This window comes from Lagopus muta, chromosome 12 (genome assembly GCF_023343835.1).
Source record: "Lagopus muta isolate bLagMut1 chromosome 12, bLagMut1 primary, whole genome shotgun sequence".
In the NCBI taxonomy this organism is placed as follows: Eukaryota; Metazoa; Chordata; class Aves; order Galliformes; family Phasianidae; genus Lagopus; species Lagopus muta.
The window spans coordinates 14,714,252-14,740,824 of record NC_064444.1 but is presented as its reverse complement, the minus strand read 5'-3'; the positions used below and the strand labels follow the sequence as shown (position 1 = coordinate 14,740,824).

The 26,573-nt window shown below is 39.6% G+C and overlaps 1 protein-coding gene across 8 annotated transcripts in view; it reads right to left on the bottom strand.

Moving 5' to 3' along the window:
* The window catches only part of CHD9 (chromodomain helicase DNA binding protein 9), an 82,868-nt gene that overhangs the window by 42,340 nt on the left and 13,955 nt on the right, over nt 1–26,573 (bottom strand). For 6 of the 8 annotated variants that reach the window (XM_048958062.1, XM_048958065.1, XM_048958059.1 and 3 more), the window contains exons 4-5: nt 23,399–25,002; nt 2,771–3,108 (exon numbers count right to left, since the gene is read on the bottom strand). In XM_048958062.1, coding sequence (XP_048814019.1) covers nt 2,771–3,108; nt 23,399–24,835 — 1,775 coding nt within the window. In that variant the 5' untranslated portion in view covers nt 24,836–25,002. Of the gene's footprint in view, nt 1–2,770; nt 3,109–3,926; nt 4,181–4,279; nt 4,663–23,398; nt 25,003–26,573 lie in introns of those variants that run through there. The other 2 variants (XM_048958066.1, XM_048958067.1) reach the window with 2 other exon arrangements.

The following is a 26,573-nucleotide window of genomic DNA, read 5'->3' as shown; positions in this document are numbered from 1 at the left end:
GATCAAGTTAAAAGCAAGCAGGGGTCACCTGAACAACGAGCCTGACTTCAGCCCCTCTGAGAGGCACAGCTCCTTCCCCCAGCCTGGTTCCCAGCATCCCAACGGAGCTGAGCTGTAACCGTTACTGCCAGTTCCAAGCGCCTTCAGAGAGATGGCCCAGCGGGCAGCAAGGCACTTTGCAGGGATGGATGTGTCACAGCCCAACTGCCTTTAAAAGGAAAGCCGGATGCATTTACACAAGTTCTTCACTACAGCCTAACGCACACTTCATTTGTTTCTTCAGTGTACACCTTCACTGCCTGTAAAGCTGATGGTTTCATTGCTCATTAAAGAGCTGTACCTGATAAACAACTTTCAACTGCTATAAACTTATTTTTTATTATTTTTAATGACTTTTTTACTGTCTTCAGGTTTTATGCTTGCATTTAAGCAAGAAGAGTTGCATGTAAAATTTAGTTGTGTCTTCCCCTTTAATATCTTTTCCTTTGAGGTTTCTACAGCTTACAGAAGTTTTATTTCCCAAAGAAAGCCCAAGGTTTTCACGAAATTCAAGTTCTCACGTTCTCAAGTTCTTCTCACCTAATAAGGTGCTTCTGCCTTCTAACGTATTACTTCAACATGATAAAACTCTTTCAAGGTTCAGTGGGAGTTCTATTCTATGAATAGGCAGTTTTTAGCCATCCTAGAGTAAGTGCTCTACTTACATAAGATCAATAGTTACATTGACATAGTAAACACTCACAGGATTATTTTTAAACAAACGTCAAGGTCTTCTTGCAATTAGTGCTCTTCAAAATCACTGCAGTACATACTCTTGCTAAGCAGTTGATATGTTATTTGTAAAAATGCATGCATTATATAAGATATAAAATAGAGTTAACATAACGTAACACCACGTGAAAGTACTCATATAAAAAAAATGCACGTGGGTGTCCAGAAACAATATACTTTGTTGGACAGCTGTGCATCCATGTAAATTCTGTACAATTTGTAATAAGTAGCTCCAGAAGACTCACTTCACAGTTCTCTAACAGCCTCTGAGTATCGACCCTTCATCTACCTGTCCCACACTGTTTACTTGATCACACTGCCCAACAGGATACTACTGGAGCTTTAGGCAGTTGGGGTGGTAAATAATGGGGATGCAAACCTTCACAGCTTGTGGCCAAGTTACCTAAAGTTGACGTAAATGGGAGGCTGTCTACAAACTTCAGATCAAGCGCAAGCATCCCTGTTAAAAACATTTTGACAAATGTCTACCTGTCATTTGATACTGCTGCGTGACAACTAGAAAACGGATGCAAATTGATGTGCACAGCTAAGCATTTCATGAAGACGAAACTGAATGCTGAACTGTTACTTGCAGGGAAGAGTTGATTTGACTATTCTGATTAAAAAATATTACTGGAATTATGTAGCATATCAAAAGGATTATTTTTCAGCAGCTTCTGTTAATTATTTGGATGAACAGCTACAAAGCATACTTAGGGCAACACACGCCAAGGTTCCAGAAAACGACACTAGCCAACAGTAGTGTGTAAGCTTCCTGATTAGAACGACCCACAAAATGTCTGCTGTACAACACAAATAAATATGAAAGCAACTTTGGTAGTATATATCCCAAACTCAACTTTAGAAGAGATGGGGTATGGGGAATCGAGGAGGAATTGTGATGAAATGCTCAGGTGCATAAGCAGCATTCATTTGCAAATCCATAAGCAAACAGAAAAATTAAGACCAGTAAAGTTCTGGTTAAAATCATGTAACATTTAGAACAGTAACCTTTATAATATCGGACTAATTCTCAAGGAAGTAGTTTATTTGGAGCATACAAGAATAGTATCACACTAGTAATAAAAGCAGAAATGCAGAGAAAAGGGCTGATTAAAAGAGCATTCGTTTATGCTGTCTAAACATGAAATATGCATACGAGGCATTTCAATCTAGCCAGATATGCCAGTTCCTATTTCTGTTATCACTGGAAGGGCAAAGGATTTCAAAAAAGAATTGAACCATAGCTGAGGTTTCTGTTTCAAGTCCTGACTGACAAGCTTCATGTCGGAAATCACATTATTTCCTTTAAAAGTATCCTGGAGAACTAGGTTAGCTCTGCAGTCAGAAGTGTGCCAGGTATGGAATTCCTTGCAGCTCTCTGACATCTAACATGTTTCTTGGAGGCTTCTTACCCCCACGGTATGAGCCCAGCTCAATACAGCTGAGTCTGCTGTATCCTGAATCTTTAACAGGACACACTAAATTGATACTACTAAAGAACACAAAATACTTAAAATACAAATATGCATTGTATTTTTGATACAGCACACAATATCTGTAAGAACATTCATCTGCTAGCAAGTTCATTAAACTTCCAGTTTCGTCCTATGCAGTTCACCATACATCGAAAATATAAGCCAGAATTGACAAACACAGCATTTATATTATCAGATAAACTTAATTTGGAGTCAGAACAGATGACAACACTAGATGAAAGATAATTTGGTGCTGTCTATGCTTCAAAGTAAGTATAAAGTAATGCTGGCATAAATCTAAAATACAGAAGCCATTCCTTTCAAAGGACAGCTTTAAAATGATTTCAGCTGAAGAGAAAACAAAGCACTCTTGTTCCTGAACAAGAAAGTCCACACATGGACTTCATTAGGAAGAATTCTATGTAGGCAGTAAATGAGAACATTATCAGTAAGCAGTTTGCACTTTTATCACAGATTTGAGAAATCTGAAGAGAAGTAAGAAGACATTTAAACCTACTTACCCAATTTTTGTTTTCTCTTTAGTTTTGGATGAGGAACCAGTTTTTGGCTTTTTGCTTTCCTTGTCCTTGGGTTTCGATTTAACTTTTCTACCTTTCTTTTCCTCTTTTCCTTCAGCTGAAACACTGGGGAAGTTTTCTGGACTCATTACTCGTGGGATGTTTCTCTCTCCTCTCTCTTTTGCTTTTGCAATCGCTTCAGATATTATGCGATTTGCCTTCTCTTGTTTACTTTCAGAGTCTGCTTTTTTCCTCTGCTTCTTTTCAGACATTGCCCTCACCTGGGTATTCTGTGACTTGGTATGTGATCCTGAACCATCAGTCTTCTTGGAGGAAGGAGGCTGCGGCAAGAGACAAAAAGTAAACAAAAAACCCTTATTTTAAGATACTAAATATTTCTTAGAAGAAAAAGTGCAAGCTTTTTAAATCCGGGATTAAACTTGCAGAGACGCATACAGACACAACAAAGAAGGAATTCTGCTTTTACCACAGAATGGCGTGGGTTTCAGAATAAGTACATCAATTGTTGACTTTAAACAACCAGTCTATGTCCTAAAATTAGTTTTAAAAAAATCTTCCCCTAATTCTGTGAGCATTCTTTCCTTCTCTGTAGTTCCTCACACCGATCCGTAGCCTTTCAAGCATTCCCATACATTTGATGCACATCTCCAACATCCCCAGAAAATATTCTCCTCATAAAATCGGAACAAACCAAGACCTCCCCAAAGTAAGAGCATTAGCATCTCTTCTTTGGTAAGATACCGGGGCACAAATACCTCAGAGCAAGCATCATATCCACAAGGCTTAAGCGGTGCTAAACAGAATCATGAGAACAGAATCAAGATTTAAAAAGCAATCCAAAACCAAGCCTACACTGCTCTCCCTGATAAAAGGATCAGAAAGCAGTATTTTTATTACGACCAACATAGCGCCAGTATCTGAGTTAGAAAATGTACGTCCTGTTTTGATTTTCAGGCTTTTGAGTGCTATTTCTCCAATGCGGGGCTGTTTACACGCAAGTGCAATGCCCCAACCACCAGGCTCTTCACAGACCAGAAGACATGTTTTTGCTTTCTTCCCCTCCCCCTCCAAGGAATGGAAAGAATTTCCTATTCAAACAGACAAAAACCGGCAGATAACACTTATGTTACATTCTCACCCGTAAAGGCGCCTCTGACTACAGCACGAAGAAAAGCCACCAGGAATTTCCAAACACATTTCCAGGCTGAATCCAGTGCACTTCACTGGATCCATTTTCTACCCGCGCCTCATCAAAGGCAGAGAGCGGTGCTGCGGCAGGGAGGGAGGCCGGCGCGGGATCACTGAAATGCCACCTCAAGGCCTACAAGCTCTAACAAATAACCATGGCTCGAGCAAACAGCAACAAGCTCAAGATGGCGATGCAGCACGGCTCCCGCCGCAGCAGCCAGTAATAAGGAAGGTTATTCAATCCCATTAGCCTTTTAGCCCAAAGAACCCCTCCTCCTCCCACTCATTCAGGCTTTCACTTACCCTTCCTCTTGGCCTCTTCACTGAAGACATTTTTGGCGTCAGACAAAGGCTTGCCCTCTGCTTTTTCAGCACCCCAGGCAGTGCTCAAGAGAAAAGCATTGAAAGAAGATTGCTAAATGGCCTATTTAGCAAGCTGCAGCCAAGATATGCACAACCCTCCACATACGCACATTGTGATTTATCAACATATTCCTCCCTTGGTGAGCACACAGCCGCTGATCGCCTGGCGCAGGTAGGGCAGAGCCTGCCCGCCGCCCCTCCAGAGCAGGATTTCCAACACAGCTGTAAGCAGATAGCCAGATTCCAACAAAGCACAGAAAGAAATGAATGCACAAAGCATCAAAATGCATCAGCATGAATATTAGAGATGTCGTTAAAAATACTGACTCCTTCTGCGGAAGTAGGCCAGCAGATGGTGCTACCAGTTATTATTCCATTAGGTTCTGCAATTTAACCCCCAAAGGACTGCTCTTCCCTACATGTGGTATCGGGATTAACTCTTCCTCTTCCATCTCCTGCTGTAAAACTGCAAATACTATTTTCTCTTAAGCTGAAAACTGTGGGAACTGCGTATTCCTGTGGCCAAGGCTTCCCTGCAACATGACGAGTCTCGCATCGAGATGGAGAAGCTGCAACACAGGCATTAAAACCTTGGGCTGTGGCCTCAAACATGTTTTGTCCTGCAATATATCTTTTACTTTTTTCTTTCTGCAATTGAATTCTGTACTCCAAACAAGCAACAGCGATTACGTAAGTGTCCTTTTGCAGAATTCACAGCTTTTTTCAGAACAAGGAGGAAACCCATACCCTGCTTTTCCCCATCCCCCCTCTGCCCAGACCATCAGACACCTTGTGATGAAGGCCTGCTCGATCACACAGGACACGGCCAGGTGATAATGTCTGCCTAACAAAAGGGCTTTAAGATGCTATTCTAATAGACTCAATAAGTTTTCATTCTATTCTTGTCAACGTATCAAAGAGAAGCAAGCAGCTGGTATGGTTTTCTGATTATTTTTTTTTTAAAGTCATTAGAAAAATAAGAAACTTTGACATCATTGCTATTCCCTATCAACATCCTTGCTTTTCTTGGAAGCCCATTTAAGAAGAATCAGGAAATAGACTGGGATATGACTTCTCTTAGGATTTTGGGACTGTTCAAGAATATGACTTGATTGGGATTTCACTTCTTCAGCCTTATTTCAAGATGAACTTCATTGTTCAGTGGTACAGATACATGGGATGAATTTTTTTAGTTCTCAGTGTCATTACCTTCAAGTATATTTCTGCAAACATGCAGCTTAACTACAAGGACAACTATCAAATTTTCATTTTAGTTTTTAGAACTGAAGCAAAGACACTTTGATGTTACGGTTATCCAACCTATAACAGAAATTGCAATCATTTATCTCTCAGGGTTACAATTTCATAGCTTAGCAAAATGCTAAATAATGTACTATTTTAGCATTCTGAGATCAGCTAAATAAAATAAAGGAAGTTTCCTAATGCACTCTCAGTATAATTTCATCTTTCAGCCACCAGCTACTGAAGCTGGTAACATCAGAGGATTTTAAACATACACTGAAACTTTCCTGAACCATTCTGGGGCTGAGAAAAACAAACAAACAAACAAAAGTGCCAAATTAATTAGTGGGTAATAATGGCAATGGTAGCTTTTTGGCAATTTTCTGAAGTAATCTTCCTAAGCATTTAGTTGCCTTAAAAAGAAGTTTCTGATGACATACCTACTCAAAGCTGCCCCGCACATTACTCCTCACCAGCTTCTATTACCTCCCTCATGTAGAATTGGGAGCATACTGGTCGAGGTGACTGGCTGTTTTAACCTGGAGGCTCACCCACTACTTCTTGGGCCATACTATAGCTTCTATATTAAGTTACATGTCCTGCACACCAGCAACACTAAGCTGTTTGTTAGAAAACTGAAAACATATTCTTTCAGTTTTGCTACGAACATTTCTACCATATGAGAATAACATCCATGAAGACGGAGGATGACACCAGCCAGCTATCACAAGCTAAATAAAGCTGTAATGAAACCTGCATCAGGGAAGTCACCACTGTCACACACACAAACAAAATCACAAAGCAACACAATTGTTTTGAGATTACAAGAACCAGAAATACCCTTGCTTTACAAAGAACAGTATCTGCATGTACCTGGCAATCAAAGCAACGTAAGGATCTAATTCTGCAGGGGTCTTTTATTCTGAGTATTGATTAAATATTTTAAAAAAGTACAGTCATAAACAAACAGTTATAAATTATCATGTACACTGGAAACAAATCCCCAAAAGCTGCACAATCTACAACAAAAAGGGCGAAGTCTTCTGCCAAGCAAAAAACCCTCCCATCACTGAGAAGGGACACAAATCAGACAACCTCAGGTGCACATCCTTTTGCCAGCAGCGTACAAACCTATTCCATCCATCAGCACTGAGAGGAATTTTTAACTGAAGATGATGTAGGAGAAAGTGGAAAGGAAAGCCCCAAGGCAGTCACGCATTTACAAAATGAGCATTTTATTTGTAAAAACAAGCTTCTAGTTTTCATGGTCGCGAAGATGGTCATCCAAATATAGCTGAACACTAAACAATGCAGTGATTCAGAACAGCTCCAGGTATCTTCTGCTGCTAACAGCTTCAGCAAACAGCAGCCAGTGGCACTACTGGGGCTCAGTCAGCTGCCCGCTCTACACTGAGTCCTGTGGGCAGCAGGAAGTGTCAAGAACCACAGCTCTGTATCAGGTTCATGCTGCTGCCACCCACAAAAGCCATTAGGAGCAGCACGTATGGGCTGTGCTGCTGTTCACACTGAAGGGCTATCCTTAAGGGATATTAAGGGTGGAACAAGTAAGACAACAGCTGTAGACTTCACCACACGTGCCTCACATTCACAGGAGATGGTGAGCACCACTATTCAAAGTACATAAGCAGCATTCAAAGACTCGAACAGTTATAAGAGGTAGAAGGTACATTACACATCAGATTGGTATCTTAATTAAACTAACGTCAAAACAATCAGGTTACTGGACAATATCCAGAGAGGAAGTCATTGATCATCCCATTTCCTACCAGTACTCTGCTGAAGGCGTTCTGCAGAAAGGTATTTCTGCAACACCTGCATGGCATTTGCAAGACAGGCACTTCACTTGCCTAAAAGTACTTCCCACAGCAAGGGGAAACCACTGCCATGAATGCTTACAGTTTTCTTCTTTTCCTTTGAAAACCCAAACGCGCTTCAAATTTGTCCTACAACATTAAGTAGTTTTTCCACATCCCGTGTATCAACTTCAAAGGAAGCCCTAGGAAGAAAATGTTTTTAACATACAAGAAGTTACCATCTCCTAGGAAATCCTCCCAGATCCTGCCTTACCTGCTCCATGAACAAAACATCTCTTCTGCTTTTGCCAGAACCCATGGCCATTCATGCTAGAGCAGGACTGCTTTCAACTCTATCCGTGCACAGTCTTTATGGTCAAGTCTCTTTATTGACTTGCATCCATTCTCTATATCCTCTGAGGACCTGCAATGCCTTTCCCTGGTATTTTAGTGTATCATGCATTCCTGACTTAATTATATTCCACATATTTATATTTTTTTAAAAGGGTCTCACTCATGCATATGCTCATCGAAATACTAGCTAAGAATTAAATAATGATTCTACCTATTGTAGAAAACAGAAAAGCTGAGCTTTACACTTGCAGTGCCTCTGAAGATTCTTTTATTTCTAGTAGTAGGAGGCATCAGCAGGAAGACATGACCACTAAGTACTTTGTGTCCTGAGTGAGAACACAGTTCTTGCTCATCTACCAGGACCTGAGGCAGAACAAGATGACCTTGACATCCAACCACGCTGAAAGCAGCTAAAATTAGCCACCTGGAAACCTGATCCTCTTGCACTGCCACTCCATCATCTCTGTCCATGTTAATTCATAAACAAGGAATCCCTTTGTGCATGTCAAGTCGCTGAAATAATATCAATATCCCAGCTACACCACAAATACAGGAATCACCTAAACGATGATCAGTATTGTGCTTCTGCCCAAATCAGATTGTCATTTATTTTCACACTGTGATCACATCAGAATTTGAAAACTGCAAATGCTTTAAGCTATCATACTTCCCTTCAGAATTTTCATTCAAGCTTTTCACAGAATAGCCCGGATTGGAAGGGACCTCAAGGATCATGAATCTCCAACCCCCTGCCACATGCAGAACCACCAACCTCCCCATTTAATACTACACCAGGCTACCCAGGGCCCCATCCAACCTGGCCTTGAACACCTCCAGAGACGGGGCATCCACAACCTCCCGGGGCAGCCTGTTCCAGCACCTCGCCACACTACAGTAAAGAGCTTCCCCCTAACATCCAACCTAAATCTTCCCTTCCTCAACATAAAACAATTTCCCCTTGTCCTGCTGTTATCTACACTTTCAAAGAGTTGAACTCTTAAGAGTTCAAAGAGTTGACTTTTAAGTCTCTTCTTCAGCAGTTGCCCCATACTACCTACCAAGCAAAGAGCACTGTCCATGGGGTTTTACCATTTTCCTTTCTTTTGGCAGGTATATATTACGAACAACTGTGGGGAACAATTAAGAAATGAACCATTCTAAGCTGCGGTTCTTGCAATATACTGATAATATTACTCATTCTTCTCTTTCTTATTATTGTCATTAATAAATATCTATTTCAGGGACAGAGAATTAAGAAATAGACAATTGAAACCTAATTGAAATTAAGTGTTACAAATAGATAAAAGAGCAGGAAAAAAAATTACCTTGGTTGTCTCCTTTATTTATTACATTGATAAACAAGTGTCAGTGCAGCTGTTTAATCTGTGTGTAACAGTCACCTCAGAATGTAAATTTTGTTACCGTAGTCCATAAGTTAAAGCACGTTTACCTCAAGGCTTCAACCAAATATTACATTTATGTGGATGACAGCACAAAATATAAAAAGACAACCAGCTGTCCCAGTGCCCTTGCTGCTTTTCCACATGAAGAACCAGTAACACCGAGTACTTGTACTGACCTTAGCCCAAAACTCTGCGCACTTTTGCACGTTGGGTATCCCACAGAAAGTACTGCTACACTTGACATGAAACAAAGCTGTTGAAGAAAACGCAATGATCACATCCAAGTCAGTTGGAGTTGTGGATGCACAACAGATTTGAATTACCAGGGTTCAGATCAGTTGTAGAGTCATTCCATACCGCTGCAGATCTTGCAAAGCCTCTACTGCCTATCCTATGGATCCAGAAGTTTCAGCTTTATTTCCAAAAACACACAAACAGATCCAGAAAAAAAAAAAAAGCACCGCTACCTGTGGTACTTTTCTACAGTTCTGAATGATTTTACCTGCCAACATTTAAGTAACTCCAAAGCCAAACAAACAAGAAATCAAACCCAACCATCTAACAAACCAGCATTTGACTTAATACTCTACAAAACAAGTCAGGTAAACGCACAAGATATTTCACAAAGTACTTATGGACAAGAAAAGAACACAGTTCCGATTTGAAGTGACCGGTCATCAGAGTTCAAAAACCCCAAACAAAGCCCTACAAATATATTGATCCACTGAAATCTCAGAACAAAGGCAGTCTTAGAATGTACATGTAAGTTATCCTCTACTGGTAAACCTGCTTTTACAATAGGAAAACTTCTGTTTAACAGGTCAGGAAGTTCAGACAGCTTCCATAACCGTCCCTAGTGGGATGCTGCAAAGCTTCTTTTCTGAAGGCCTCTTGAACTCCAAAGAAATAACAACACTAACTGAAACAGCACTAATTTTCAGTCTTTCACTGCTGAACAGACATCAGTTGAAGTAGTCTCTCACAGTGCTAGAACTTGATCAATAACAATATTGGAGCCAAGTGGGATAAGCTGTTTATTTTGCTCTGTTCTGTAGGAAACTTGGTATTCTCTCAGTTGGCTTATTTTTGCTTTATGTTTTAACTACAAAGTAAAGAGACTCTTTGAAGGGATACCAAATGTAAATGTAAAGTACAACTAGGGATGTAATTAATAATTCGTACTGCACTTCAGGACATATGCTTTTCTGTAGACAAAAATACTAAGATGTGTCTTTCCTGAACTCCTCAGGTTTCAAAAGCAAGAAAACTTACTAAGCCTGTTCTCCCTTAGAAAAATGCCAGAATAAGACTAAGATGGCACTACCTCCTAACGTTTCTAATACTGAAAACAAAACCACAACATAAAATAGAAGCAAACAACAGGAAATCTCAATACGACTTATCTGAAGATTAAGTGATAAATATTCAAATATTTATTATAAAAGTACACGAACAATCACCACCGAAATAGAAACACAAGCAGAGCAAGTTGTCCTACTGCAAAATGATTCGGTATTCTATCTTCCTGCATTGTGAGCACAGGGTCTCTGGAAAATCTAACACATAGTAACAAAATGTAGCAAGTAAAACTTACTGTTGGCAACATTTTCTATTCCTGCTACTATGTGCTGAATTTTAAAAGAGCACACTGAGAGCAACACGGATAAGGCGAGCAGAAAAGTGCCGCTATCACTACTGTGGACCACATCCATTCACAGCAGCTTTGAGTCATCAGCAAGCTTGCTTTTACAGCTCCTCAATCTGAAGCATCCCTACAGCAACCAGAACCAGCACAGAGGCACAGTGTGAAACTTAAGATGGCAGTGCAGAGTAGCAGTCCATTCCTCCACTACCATCACCCAATGGGATGCTTCACAACTGGACATGTAAGACATCCTCATGTGCTTACAGTCAGGGATAACTTAGCTAAGTATAACATGATACGTAGCTAAGTTTGTCCACTACAACTTCATCATATCCCACTGGCTATCCCAAGGCAATACATTATTAATACCTTCACCCGGCTGGCCTGTTTGCCATGTTGCTCAGTCCAGACCAACAGGAAGATACACTGAACGCCCTCCGCAACTGACAGAATAAGGAATGCTTTTGCCCCTTATTAAGGCAGCTTTGATAATCACACCATCCTTTGACTACAGACTTAAAAGAAATATTTAGCTTTAAAACACACAGCTAAGCTCTCAGGTTACAGTTATGCATGCATATTAAACTTCAAGTGACAGCTGCTCAATTTTTATCTGGCTTGCTGCAAAAAAAGCAAGGCGGCACAACTACGTCAGACAAGTTGGCACATTTATGCTTCCAACTTCCCCACAATTTCTAAGTCATTAATTTACTTCAGATAAATTAGAAGAACAGACATCTCAGAAATGCCCCTTCTGATGCCATGAAGTAGACAGTAGAGATCTCAGTGGGGGAAATGAAATACAACCTCCTTCCTTCTTAGGCCTCCAAGAATCCAAGACTGCTACAACCACTGTGGCCACCAGCTGCAAAATCCACCACTTGGACACCAAATCATCACATACTCATTCTTTCATTTTATCCTCCCACAAAAGAAATCCTTAACTTCCTCCAGCTAAAGCAGGAGCCTCTCTAGCTCCCTCTGTTGCCTCGTAGCATCCCGGCACAACCAAGCCAAAGAACCATGGAAACCCTACTGTAATCCTTATTTCTTCAGAAGGTATTTGGTACGAGTGACCAAAATACCCATCCTTCACACCTATTTTTATTCTAGCTTTAGTGTCACATGGCATTCAATTTTCCATTTTCCCTGTACTACAGGATTATTTTAAGCACAATATTGTACTGAACTATGATTGAAAGGGAAATTTTTGATGTACAAATTAGAATGCATTCATTTTGAAGGTTTAAGGAAATTGTATATTCACAGAAACTCGGGGTTTATCATCTTCCCTTTTTCAAAGAAGTTTAATATAGCACATTTATAATTTAGAGTAACATATCCTGAAAAGCCTCTAATTACTGTACTTCTGATTTCTCAAACCTGTTTCAATTCTGTGTCTAACAAAAACAAAACAGAAGACTGCTGTAGTTAGCTTTCTAACCATCAACTTCACAAACTACTGCTTTCTACTTTTTTTTTCTTCTGATGTGCTCAAACTTCCATCCTAAAAGAAAGACAAATCTGCAAGTTCAGTTGTCTGAAGTCAAGAAGAATTCACACGCTCAGATTTAAGTACAGAAACAAATCCGATACGATGGTCTAAAACATCAGCTTTTCACTGACAAGAAGCAAGGCAGCCTCTAATGGGAAAGATTCTTTCAGAAACTGCCTGTCTGGAAGGGAACAAGCTCTGCAGTAATACAGCAGCTTACTTGAAGGCCTTATGAGTCACAAGAGGAAGCTAGCTAAGCATTTGCATTTTTCCAAAACTGCAAGAATGATCAAAAAGCAAAGCGAAGGTCTGAACAAAAATCTTAGCTTGTTTTTGCTTGGAGACCCAGAGAACCAGTGGTATTCTGTAATCAGAAACTACATTTATTAATTCCATCTGTAATCAGAAATAGGGAAAAATTAATACTTGAAGTTAAATATGCTCCATTCATAATAAGGACACGAGAAAGAGATGCTGCACACAGAACTTACTGAACGCGTTAAGTTTTACTCTCTACCAAAAGCTTTATCCCTTTTTAAGCATAATTTTTACAACAGCTCAGACATGCTATCACTGACCTACTGGAACTGTTCCTACCTTCAGCTCAGTATACAAATGTATGCAGTGAGGCTGTACCCAGTAGATGCAGGCTGGTTATTTAACAGCCCAACTTACAGGTGCACCAGATACAAGAGCAGCATCCCCACCCCACGCGTCCAACAGAACAGCAGTACTGGCCCATCATATCTGAGTGCCCTCATCCTCCAGACAGCGCAGTAATAGTATCCATGTCAATGACCTGATACCCAAACGGACACCAGCCACGATGCACACTGTGAAACAAACACCATGAAAACTCAAGGCAATATTGCTTGATCATTACAGCTACCTGCACTTGACTACATACATTATAGATCACCCCCCTTTTGCACGTATAAAACTTCCTCACATAAAAAACTGCAGAGAGAAGCAGGAAGAAAGCTGCATAGACTCAAAAGAGTTGAATATGTGAGACAGCTTTCATCTGACTGATTCACTGCACACCCAGCCCTTTTCCCAACATAAGTAATACTCAGATTTACAGCCCTGAGTTTCTATACTACTTCAAAAGTTTTCAGGTTTTGGCCACTGTTTACTTTCCAAAGTATTAAATCAAGATATTTTGTTTACTTTTACATTATTATTTTTTTAAATACAAGAGAAAGAACCCTTAAAAAAAAAAAGTTGACTTTAGTGTAAAATTACCAAGATTTTGCTGCAAAATCCTGCAGAAGAAGTTGCTACCTGTCGGCTCACATCCCAAACTGCCACCATGTTTCTGCACTTTTTATCCACGTGAAGTTCACTACTGTCACAACTTCCTCATACTCTCCACCAAACTCTCAAGCTTCTCTTCTGCCCCAGACTGAAGCCTGCAACTCCTTCAGCCACAGCAGCCAGGAAGGGCTGCAAGATGCTGAGCCATCTGTGGGCCAGTTTGGTGCACCCTGCTCCTTCCAGGCAGCTGCTTCATCACAGGGGAAGAAAGCTATGGGCAAACAGGCAAGAACAGTGCACAACTAGCACCGACCTGCCCACCTCTGGGCTCTGCACCTCCCTGCAATTACCCACAGAAAGCAATAAGGCAAGCTGGGCCAGGTCAGAGAAACGACAACAGATTCAAACGAACACAGACACAGGTTCTCTTCTATAACTTCTTCTAGCAGCATAATTTATCAACTTCCATTGAAATTTCTGTAAATTCACAACTGTAAATTTCACTTTTGAAATTGTGAAGTGAAGCAGCTTATTCGAAGTATGAATGCTGCTGGAACAGAGTGCTGTGACTGGCTGCAGCCTTGGGCAATGCCTGCCAATGATTCTATGATATAAGCACTCTCTTTACAAAAAAAATAAGAACCAGAAAGTTAAAAACTAGCATATATTTTCACTGCTGATGGCAAAACAATGAAGTGCAACAAAAGAAGACAACAGATGTGAAAGAGCTATGATCCCATTAATAGGAAGACAATAACTATCTTTAAATCAAAATAAGCTATGTATTCAGAAGGACTTGCAAGCAAGATCTCCTTATTTACTTTTATTCACTAAAAGCAAATAAGTGTAGAAGTTCAACCAACCTGTGAACATAGCTTTTTTTTTTTTATAGGTCTTCAATGTCACTAATCGCAGCATAACAAGTATCAGCATACGGTGCACATTAAAAGACACCAACATAAAAATAAATCACTTTTCCCAATTTAACAGCTAGGAAGTCACGTATTATCATTAAAACCAGTGTTGACTGCACAGCATACTTCCATTTAAATCAGAGGGGGCAGACATCTGCCACTGCAATTCAAACAAACCCACATCTGCCCCACCAGCTTCAAGGAATTGCTCTGACAGCTTCCTATGCCAGGGTTCAACCTCCAGTGCCAAAGTGGTTCCCCAGCATAAATTAAGCCTAAAAAAACACTTCTATTGAATAGTTTTCAGAATTACCCCGATCAACACCCACTCCCTCAGTAGAGGAGGGAAACCACATGCCCACAGAAAAAGCTTTTATTAAAAAGGCACTGGTTTGAAAACAGAGCTCACAAGTCACAGGATACTACTGGAGACCAGCAGGATTCAATTTCAGGCAAAGGAAAAATCCCACAAGGGAAAAACTAAACTGTCTCTTTCCCAGAAGTCTACTAAAGAAGTTCTAGGCTAAGAACGCTGCATCCAAAAGCTTCACTGGAATAGCCACAGAAAACACAGAAAACACAGAAAGCAGGGAGCATGAGCTTCTGGTAGGGATCGACAGATAAAAGAAAGAAGCATAGCAGTAATCTTCTATCTCAGCAGAACCTGGCTTTCAGCACAAAAGACAGGACTAGACCCAGTGAGAAGATCAAGACAAATGATTTTCATACCAAAGGCAGCAGGAACCACTACCACCAGACAGCAAGCTGGCACATTGGCCACTGACAGCACTGCACGGCAGGAGCACATCTCTGGGCCTCTTGCCCCACCTGAGCATGGGTCACTCACCTGCTCTGAGAACCTCCCCAGTCAGTCAAAGCCTGCTCATACGTGCAGTTAAAGTGTGCTAAGCCAAAAAGATGAGCAGCCTGGCCCCATTAAATATGTCTCTTGTAGAGGACCAGGACATGATCACATTTCGTAACACCATATGACTACAGGTGAAAGAATACTCCATAGGATAACATAAGTTAAGAGCTACAACACAGAAAATTCAAAATAAATTTGGCTTTTTTTTTTAAATTGCTCTTTTAATGAGAAGTTCTGACTTCAGCATTGCTTCATGTAAAACAAACTTTAAGAAACATTTTTGTTCAGCTTGTACATTTAAAACTTCTCTCTACTGAATTCCATCAACAAAGATGAGATGCTAAGGTGCCTTTCCCTGTCCTTGTATGCATATCCGTGCCATAAGATGACGTAGCCACGCCACTGAGATTTGTGGGCAGATGTTCTTTGCAGTGACTGCCACTGGCGTGATATGAAAAACCACATCAAAAGCCATTTAAAACAGGGAAGGTGGGGGAAAGAACAACAGAGCACACTTGTGTATGTCTAGAAATCACCTTCTAATTCCGACATGCTTTTCATCGCAAACCAAAATCCCCAAAGGAAGAGATGATGCAACACCTGTCTGACTGAACATAATCAGGGCTGACAGGCATCAAACAACCCCTTCCTCAATGACAGCTTCAACAGGACAAGTACTTCTCCAGTCTGAACACACAGTGAGTTACTATTAGAAATCCACCATCACAGTCATAATAGAATCAAGACGGCACGACTTAAAATCAGTGGCCCCAAGTCTAACTATTTCGGAATAATCACAACAATACATTGAGGCCACAGAAAAGTTGGCACTTTCGCGGTGTTTTTCTCACTTGTAATGTAGCTTGTAACAGACCAGATGTTAAAATCATGCTTCAGTTTCACAGCTCTAAGTATTATTAAAATATTCAGCACTGCAATGCTTTAGGACTCCAGAAGCAGCTTTAATAACTTAAATTTTGGAGAGCTTCCCCGGGTCTGTGTGCACAGTGCTCCACTCAGTGTTTAAGCAATCCCTGATGCTGCTCCTGCAAGTACACTTGTACTGCAGCCACAGCATGCCAACCTACAGCTTGCTGCTGCTACAACCTGGGAGCAAGGCCTTTCCAATCTCTATTTTAAGAAAACAACCAGATTAAAAACTTTGTTTTCTCTTCCTGAAACAATGTTTCATGCTGTAATAAAAGCAAACAAATGTTCAGAACAAAAATATTTGAGATGTTTTCTGTAACAGAAAGGCCAGCTCTTTTCTTTCTAACACACAAACTGCAATTATGCCACAATTATTCCCTAACGTAGGACTTCCTATCAATCTATAAAGCTAGTTCTGGTTTGCTGTTCAGCATGCTACTGAGTAGCATTACGTGCACACATACAATACGCTACCAACATTGAAATTACCTTCAACTACAGACTGACTCCTGAACAGCAGTACGCCCAAGTGGGAACGCTTTCCTAAGATACAAATGGAAGTGCCTTCACACTAAGACACAGAGAGCAAAAAAAGACAGAACAAGTGCAAGCACGAGCTAAATAACCCACGCAAAAGAAAGCCTGCCACACTCAAAAAATAAAAATAAATACAAATTATACTGTGTTCAAAAATATAAGGCTTGTCAACTGCTCCTAGTCTGAAGCTACACTCCTAGATTCATTTATCAAAATTATTCAAATCAACAGATGACTTCTCAGCTCCATCACCCAAGAAATCGACTCACTTGTATTTATCATCCTTAAGAGCTGCCAAATTCAATCCACTCTCGAGAGTCTTTGAAATCCATGCAGCCAGAGGCTCGTGCAAATTTTGTACCTTGAGGAACTAGCAAGACAAGAACACCTCTCAGCCGTACAAGGCATCTGGGTGGACAAAGCACTGGAAGCTGTTCTGATTTATGTGTTTAGAATTAACATTACAGCCAAAAGAAACTGTAAAACATGAGTGCACAAAACACACTGACATCTGGACAAAAGCCACATCAATTCCAAATGTACTTGAGATTCTTTGCCTTCAAAACCACAGTACTCATAAACTCATTTAAAAGTTCTGCTTCCATTTCCAAGCACTCTGTGGAACATTACTTTTCTACAAACTGTCTCAAGACGAAATGCAATTCTGGAAGTTGTGGAGGCAATGGTGTGTCTGAAGCCATTAAAAAACAACTCAGATTTGAGATAACAGCACTGGACGGATCAGTACTCGCCACTGGTACCAATGGAAAGTCCCACCATGAGCCCACTCACACCCACTTGGCATTTGTGACTGCAGCATACAATGACTTGGGCTGTACTGCCAAAAAACGAGCTTCCCATTTCAGCACTCCTTCCCTCCCTATCACTGCTAATACACAATGTTGTACATGAAGCACTAAAACGAATCAGGAACTTTTACCCCTTAGGTCTGGCTAAAATAAAGGCAAAAAATTCCCCGGCACCTCAGTGTTGCAGTTCAGTTCATAGCACAGAAGATGCATTAACACACGACAGAAGAACAGGAGCTTTTTCTCCTTTCTACCTTTTCCTTTATACTTTCACCATATACTGAACAGCCTCTTCAACAGTTGCTCAGTTCAACAGATTGCTGTCTTCTGGAAACAACTGAAGACAAGTTTTTCCTTTCTTGCTCTGTAATTAGGTACAACTTCCAGACTCTGAGCTTGCACAGTTATATCATTACTCTGCTTCACAGTCTTCAATGCTAACAAGACATCTATTTGTAAACAGTAAGTATTCAGATATTCATACTTATTCTACATTATCAATTTAAGTAACTTTATTTTACTTATTTTTGTCAACCAGTCTCACCTCAAGATCTGTAGGGTTACTCCTGTACGCTGATCCATCTGTTAACTGCCTTTTACAGAAAGCTTTCTCTTTTGGCACATTTTGGAGACAATTACTGCAGTCATCTAATGAGCATTCAATTAGCACAGGAAAAAATGATATCTTAAATTATAACAACCATTACAACAGCAAGAATTTCTTTTTCAAGAGGAAGTACACAGAAAGAATCAGGCAGCCTACGTATCCAACAACTGCAGAGGGTTCAGAGAGACGTAAGCAAAGCACTACTAATAATTAAAAGGATGCAAAACCAAGAAGAATGATTAAACACTCATAACTGACAAACTCATAAGGTGTTCAAAATAGTAAAGTGAATACCCTGGTAATTTTCCCTGTTTTTAAAATTCCATCAATTTCCTTATTATAGAGCCACAATTCCCAAGGAAAAGCAAGGCAGATGAAAAACGTGTAAATTACAAATAGTAACAAATATTCATCAGTAAGTGTGTTACAAACTAATCTCATGATTACATGTTTCCTTTCCTCCATCCCAAGCAATTTCTCATTTTAAGATGACAAAATGTAAGAAACGCTCCTCTAGAGCTTGGATAAAATATATACAAAATAAAATGATTCATACATGTTCACTTAAAAAGCTAGCAAAAAATCACCAACTTCAGTGATGAATACATCATTGGCAAAAAGCCACAGACTGCTAATGAAAGCACATTCCATACAGTTCCAGTTGGAAAGACTGCTTGCTTTGCACTGCTCAGCTCAGAGGTAACTGCAGACACTTGACACAGCTTTGCCACTTTCACTTCCTCCTACATGCGTGGGCATCATGGAAAAGAGTAAAAGCAAAAAGCAGAAAAAGATGGCAAAAACAAAGTCAGGGATTACTTTGGTTACTTTTCCAGGCATGATAAGCTTCTGTTAGGTGCTGGGAGATGACAACTGAATTTTGCTGCCTCACTGTGGCAGAGATAACTTATTAAGCTACTCCAGCTGCAAGGAAGGTCAAAACTGCAGACAGATATGAACTCATAGGATATGACTCCTAGAAATGTTTGAAAGGCAAGTTCAAACGGAGATTTAAATTTGTTAACATGACAACGCCCTCCATAAAACTAACCATAATTAAGGAACAAGTATAGTATAGATCCAATGGATATGAGATAGGCTCAACAGCATTTCAGAAGGAGATGAGGGTTCAGGGCTCTTTTTTAGAGGAGGAAAGGACTTTATTTTACATTTCTGAAAACACTTCAAGATTAAAAGAAACCCCATCGAATACAAATGCTTTCACTGCAACAGATGTCTGGATTTCAGTTTCCAAATAATGTAAAGTAGGAAAAATTTTGAGACACAGATTTTATTATGCTTAGTCCGACTGAAAACTGTCATCCACTGCTTCACAAGCAGTGAAAACAACAGTGTCATAATTTTACCATCTCGTTTTGCAGAACGCTTAGAAACCATGCACAGAAAAACCATTCTTTCTCACAGAAAAGCAACGTGGGCCAATCACTAAGTATTTGAAAATGTTTCTCATTACAAGTTCACTTGAACTATATAGAATATAAGGCATACACTCTGAAAAATACTATATCCTTAATTTCTGTGCAACCTCTATCACAGCACCTATCAACTAACTGGAGTGCTGGGCCTACCATAACTGCCTGAGAAACACATCACTGTTTTCCACGTCTTCCATAAAAAAGACACAATCTGAGATTTTGCATACAACAGCAATGAACAGCAGAACAATAAATGAAATGATGTAAAGGATACCTGTACAAAACTCAGAGGTGACACAAAAAGGAGGCACTTGCCAACAGCCAGAGGCGAGGCTGTGATGTGCTGCAGGACACAAACTTGGCAGGACAGGAACCTGTTGCCAGACCTCCCTGGTGAGGCTTATCATCCACTTCCATATACTCATATATGCTTAGAAGTACAGAGCTGCCAATGTTTCTAAGGTTTCAATAAGGGCAACACAAGTTCTCTTCTAAAACAGTGTCATCTGTTGCTCTGAAACATGCAGCAGGAAAGCATGAAGTTGCAAGCAAAAAAGCACTTTCAGGTTTCAAATCAGTGTTAAAAGAAACCAGAAGTCAGATGCGGGATGCTGGAGGTCATGAACACACTGAAATATCAAGTTAGGTGCCAAACCATTTAATCACAATTAAAAGGAAAAAAAGATTCTCTAATAAAAAAGTTGAGACTGCCACCTTGTGCTATAGCACTTGAAGTTATTAATGGAATATTATTTGTTAGCTCAACTTCAACTATTCTGCTTTCATTTATGTATCTAGAGCAGATTAAAAAGCTTATTACAAAATAACAGTCAGTGATGGTTGCAGTGTTCTCTCAGGTCAATTTGCGTTCCGTTCCAACTTCCTTTTACTTCTAAACTGAACACTGAGGCCTGCAGTTCTGCCACCTTCTTTAAACTTATGAAAAACAAATAGACTATCTGCAAAACAGTTTCAAGTGGAGGTAAAAAGAACAGAAGCTTTGTATTGGTCGAGGGTAGGACTACATGAATCTCCTGTGTATTTCTCCTCACTTTGTTCTCATAATCAAACTATGATGAAAAATGCATGATGTAAAATTAAGAGCAACAATATATTTACAATCATAATCTAATTACAGCAGGCATAGAAAGTGCAACAGCAGCATAAGATATTTTAGATTGCTTTTAATTGTGCACCATTACACTGAGCCATTAGTTTTGAAATTAATTTGTATTGAAAGAGTGGCTTTATAAGTTGAACTGTGATAAACGTGTTTCCTTTCAAATAGCAGAACAGAAAATATTCAATTTTCTCTCGATTTTTAATAATCTCAGTCTAACTGCATTCGAACGTCTTTGGTTGAATAACATTGGGTCCATTCTGGTTGCTACAGTTCATTAACTATTTCATATAATGAAAGTTATCGTCCAAAAAAGCTCCATCATTATCAAAGTAAAACTGAGGAAAACAAATCTCCCAGTAACTGTTTCTTCTATGGATAGAAAATCCAGTACGAAGCATTGCTAAATGGTAAATATTTCTTTACTTCTTCCTACAAATACTAAAAAAAAAAAAATAAAAAAAAATCCCATCCTACTTAACTCCTGATCTAAACACAACCAGCTTCACTAAGATCCATGTTCTCCCATACACCACTTTTTCCCCTCTCTAGTTTAACTACACACATTTGTAAGAAAAAAAAAAAAAAAAGCTGAAAGAAATTGATCTCGAACTCAAAATTCTACAAAGTTATCAAAGAAGCAACAGAAATCAGAACTGGAATCAAAATTCCTCCTGGAGTTGCAAGAAGAAAAGGACACCTGAAACACGTAGCATCAGTAGCTGTTATACTTCTCTATTACTAATTCACATGATGTAGATTTCAGGTTTAAAGAGGCTTCTATATTATTTGCTTCTGTCCTCCCTACATGCCTTGAGATTGTCTGACAGCTACTGATGCATGACCAGTTCCTGAAGGAAACGCTGAACATATGTTCTATTAGATAAACTTAAGGTCAGAATCCAACTCATACAACTTATTGCATATCAACAAACAGTAATAAAGAACAGCTGAGTAGCTTTTATAACTGTTTTCTGTTGGTTTCATTTCAAAGTTCCAGAAAAAAGTAAAAGGGAAAGTGAAGGGACAAAGTCTTTAAATATTGTCAAATCGCTTTGCTCTCCCAATACTAAAAGAAACAAAGCAACATCCCCAGAATAACTAAACACTCCCTGCAGGCCACAGAGCTTTATTCCTACTTACCAAACAATGCACTGAACCCATGTCAGTGAGGCTGATGCAGGCTTGAAACTGCTGTGCTGTGTGCAACACAAGAGCTGTAGCACCAAAAGGTTTAACTGGACTCACTTTTCACTACCTGACTTGTATCCTGCACGCTGCTCACAAACAGTCCCCATGCATTTCTCACCACCCCCACTTCTTCAGGACTCCACATCCCACCCACCCCACACTCCCACGTGCCACAGCACCACAGCTGATGAGCCCAGCTCCATGGCAGGGACATTGGGCACTGCCATCCTTGCAGCATCATCTAGATCCCATCACACTGCTCTCTGCTAGATACCACTGGCATGAGGACACCTTACCACATCATTCCATATGCTGTATGCGTATTTTATTAACAACATACCAGCACAACACCAACAAAAGCTTTACTAGTAGAAACTGAAAGTTACCTGCTTCCTGAACATCAGCAGCAACTGTGCTGAACCAGCAACCTACTGAACCAGAGAAATACATTGGGCCCTCTTCTTTCCAACAGAGCAAAGCAACCCAGAAACACCAGCCTACATTTCTATTTATTACTGTGTACACACTTCCAACAAAACACAAGGTGATACAGATGGAGATGAGAGTCAGTATGCTAAAAGAAATGATTGTAATGTTTGTATTTCAACCAATTGGAACTACTTGAAAATTCACTTCTTTCTCATGACAAAAAGCTTTCAAAAATAAATCAATAAAACTGTGTTTCAAATACTCAAGTCACTGAAGCACTGCTTTTCTAAACTCCTCAATGCTCATACAATCTTAATTTCCTTCAGATAACATGCAAAGCATCATCTCCACAGTTCATTTCTCTTGTACCCCATTAGAACAAAAAAAGGCAAGTCTTAAGCATTCATGTTCTCCATGCAGTAGATGTGGATGCTATGGAAGAACTGGAGATTTTTTAGTCAGAAGTAACAAAAAAAAAAAAAAAACACCAAAAGAACACAAAATAGGCATAGTTTCTCCTATTACTACTAATCACATGAAAGCAAACAAAAAGTATTTTTATAGTTAATGAGCACGAGCACCAAGTTACCATGCAAAGGACCAATAGAACAATAAAACTGTACAACCCTTGCAGGAAATCAGCCACACCAATAAGTCTTATTAAAGCTCTTAAAAAATGCTTTGCTATGAGTACTTTAAAATACAGTAAATCATAGTATTTGCACCTGAAGCATAAAACACTTTTCTCTGCTGTACTTCAGTAAGTAGGACTGACTTCATTTTCTCTGAATAAATATCTCAGGTCATATAAATCTTGTTTTCTACAACAGCAGGCAAACAACAGAAGAGAAAGCAGGTTTGCAACAGCCTTCTCCTAGACTAGCAGTTCCTCAGAGCCAATTACCACCAAAAGCTCTGAGATTTCATCACTCTGCTTTGGTACAAGCTCCAATAGGAGATCAATCAAACCAGACAGGTAAACTCGCATGCTCCAAAACCCCTACATACCTGTCCTTGGAAGGTTACACGACTTCTGTCTTGCAGATGCTGACTAGAAACTGAAGAATGCCAGGGATGGATCTGAGTTTGAGACTGTGCCCGAACAATATCAGATGACTGTGTTACTGGATGTGGGGTTATGTGGTCTTCTAGGTCATGCTCTAAAACATGGCTTGTGCTATCCTGAACAAACGCAGAATCATCAAACTGTGGTAGAAGATCTTCCTGAAGGAGGTCATCTGGGTCAAGTCCTGTAAATGGTTCGTTTGGAGCGTCAACTTGATGAAGTAAGTTATCATCCAAAGATGTAAAACCGTTGCTCTCAATAGGGTCAGTGAAATGGCTTATCTGAGAAGCAGAACCAGCAGAAGCTGGAAAACTAATACTCACAGGAGAGAGTTTTGAACTACTAAAGTTGCCCTGAGGATGCGAAGAATGCAACATTTGAAAACTATTTGAATTCAAAGGTGTATTAGCATTTAACATGTGCTCAGCTGTGTCTTGCTTGGTCCCCGTTTGAGATGTAAAGGCATCGCTTCCAGTGAAATCAGAGATTGGATGTGTCTGCTGGCTACTAGAAAGAGCTGTGGTAGACTGAAGAAGGCTGGTAGGAGAAATGTGGTTATTAGAGTAAGAATAAGGAGATGAAAATTGTTGGCCGTTATTGACAGAACATGGAGTAATCGTTGGGGACTGTCCACCAAAAGTTCCTTCTTGATTCCCACAAAAATGTAATGAAGCATTTGCAGTTTGAGAAAACGGCTGAACAGACAGAGGCTGCTGTGAAGTTGAAGGATTAGAAACTGGAGGTGGGTGGTTAACACTGACTCTGTGAGAAGTAGATACGTTAACTTCCAAGAAGTCTTTTGGCTGACTCAGAGCATCTTGCCCCGTGTTGTTCCTGCTTTGTTGCGATCGTAGCGAGGCACACTGATGCTGTGGTTCATTAGCCTGAAATAAGGCAAAGTCATGGTGTGCTACAAAGCTTTTGTTTTGCTGCATAGACTGAGAATGTCCTTGGTGAAAGGGGGACCCATTTTGATTTGAAACAGTTGTGGCAGTTTGATGACCCCACATGGGACTACCATCGGCCACATCTGGAAACATCCCATTAGTCTGGTTTTGCGGATGAATTGGTGAACAGTTGAACTGAGAGTGTGGTGATAAGACGTTGTCTGTTGAACTATTAAAAGACTGATTCACTTGGTGAAGTTTCAGGGAATCGTACTGATTCAGCTGTTCAAAGTCACTCAACTTTTGTTGATTCGGAGCATCCTGCACATGATTCAATGAGTCTATGTGCAACGGTTCAAATTCTGCACCTAAATTTAATTCATCAACAAGCGAAACAGGTCCAGGTTGAACAAAGGCATCATCTGACAAACCTTCTAAGGTCTCACTAAAAAGATTGGCATCATCAAAAAAATCCATCATAGGATCAGTCATCTTGGTAGGTCTGCACTGCTATTTCTGTCAACTCCAAATGGAGTCAGTTTTGGCTCTCTGCAGTAAACAGAAACAAATTACATCCAGCAGTCACCACCTTATCCAAGGCATGCCAGCAACCGTTAGTGCTTCTGATGAAACGCTCGTCTTGAGGTGTTTAAAACATCCTATGGGAGAGTGAAAAAAAGAAAAAGAAAAAGGGCAATTACACATAATTGCTTTGCATCTGAACACTCTCCTCATGTTGCCTCTCCTTAAAATACCAAATGGATTTTCAATATTTCATTTATAATTTGGCGATTTAGTTAAAGCAAATCTATGAGTTATCCTTGCTGTTAGTTGATGCTCTCTACAGCTCTTTCAGTTTTTAACCATTACGTATTTAGTGTAACTTGTGATGTTTTAAATATACTAGTTCCAGTTTTATCTCCCAGTTTGCTCTCTTAGCACAATTTCAGACTCCCCTTTGCCACTTTCATTAAAGCTACCAAATTGTAGCTTTAATGTGTTTTTCAGAAAACACTAAATAAAATTCATTTTTCACTCATGTATCATTCTTAAGCAGCTGTAGAAAGAAACCATAGAAAATTATGCACATTTTGTATACTATGCTCAAACAAGAAACCTGAGAGGAAGTAAACTCCACTTCCTAATAGTTACCCCAGCTTCAGCAGAAAAGCTGGGATGCTACATTTCTTCCAGTTCTTACATTAAATAAGATTCTGAAACCAAACAGCATTTCATCTCACTTAAATAGGATTGTTTTCTGTATCTTATTTCAAGGAGAAGCAAGACGATGAGTACAGCGATTCAAAGATAAACATAGTTATAAGAACTAATTTCAGCTCAGGAACACTTATTACCTAATTTTAAAACATCAGTTGTTTTGCTTTTTCATTTATAATATCACTGATCACCAACCAATTAGAGTTTCCAATCAAGGATTTCAGAAAAGGAGAGCACAGAAGGAAGGTTATTTCCACTTTTCTTATAAAACCCTGCCCATTTATATTGTGATCAAAGTGAACAGGAAATGTCTGAACAGAAACTCTTTTAATTTATCTCCCCAAATAACTAGAAAACATCTAGAATAGAGAAGCAGTCATTTTAAATGAGCATCTTCAAGGAATAATCATTCCTTTACCCTGTCCATACACTTATCTAATTACCATAAGGAAAAAAAGTTTAAAAAAAAAAAAAGCCACACTTTTTAATTCCTAATGCAACTGCTAAAATTCACCTCTATTTCAACTGTAATTCCTTACTAATTTATTCTCCAAGGAAAAAAAGTGAGCAAAATCCTGCAGAAATGGACACCTTGTAAATCTGAAGTATTCTCCCTATGCATAAGATTCCTGTTGAACCTATGAAATATAAAACAGTCCTTGACAAACTGATGAAAATCCATCCAGCTTCTATTTTCAGTCCACTGAATGTGTTGCAACCATGGTCAAAATAAAACCTAACTTATGCTAATAAGTTAGGATGAGGTATATAAAACTTCTGGTCCGTGCAGAAAGAGAACAGATGGATCCTGTATCACACTGAACGACACCAAAATTAGGCACATGTATCAAAGTATGAATTAGCATGAGCGTTATGTACCAGATAATGTTTTATTACAAAGTTAAAAAAATAAATCATGCTACCAGCATGCTCTTTTTCCCCAGTAAGAGAAGTACTTTTACCCCAGCTTTTTACTTCCACATCCCTAAAACGCATCGTATCTCTTCAGCCC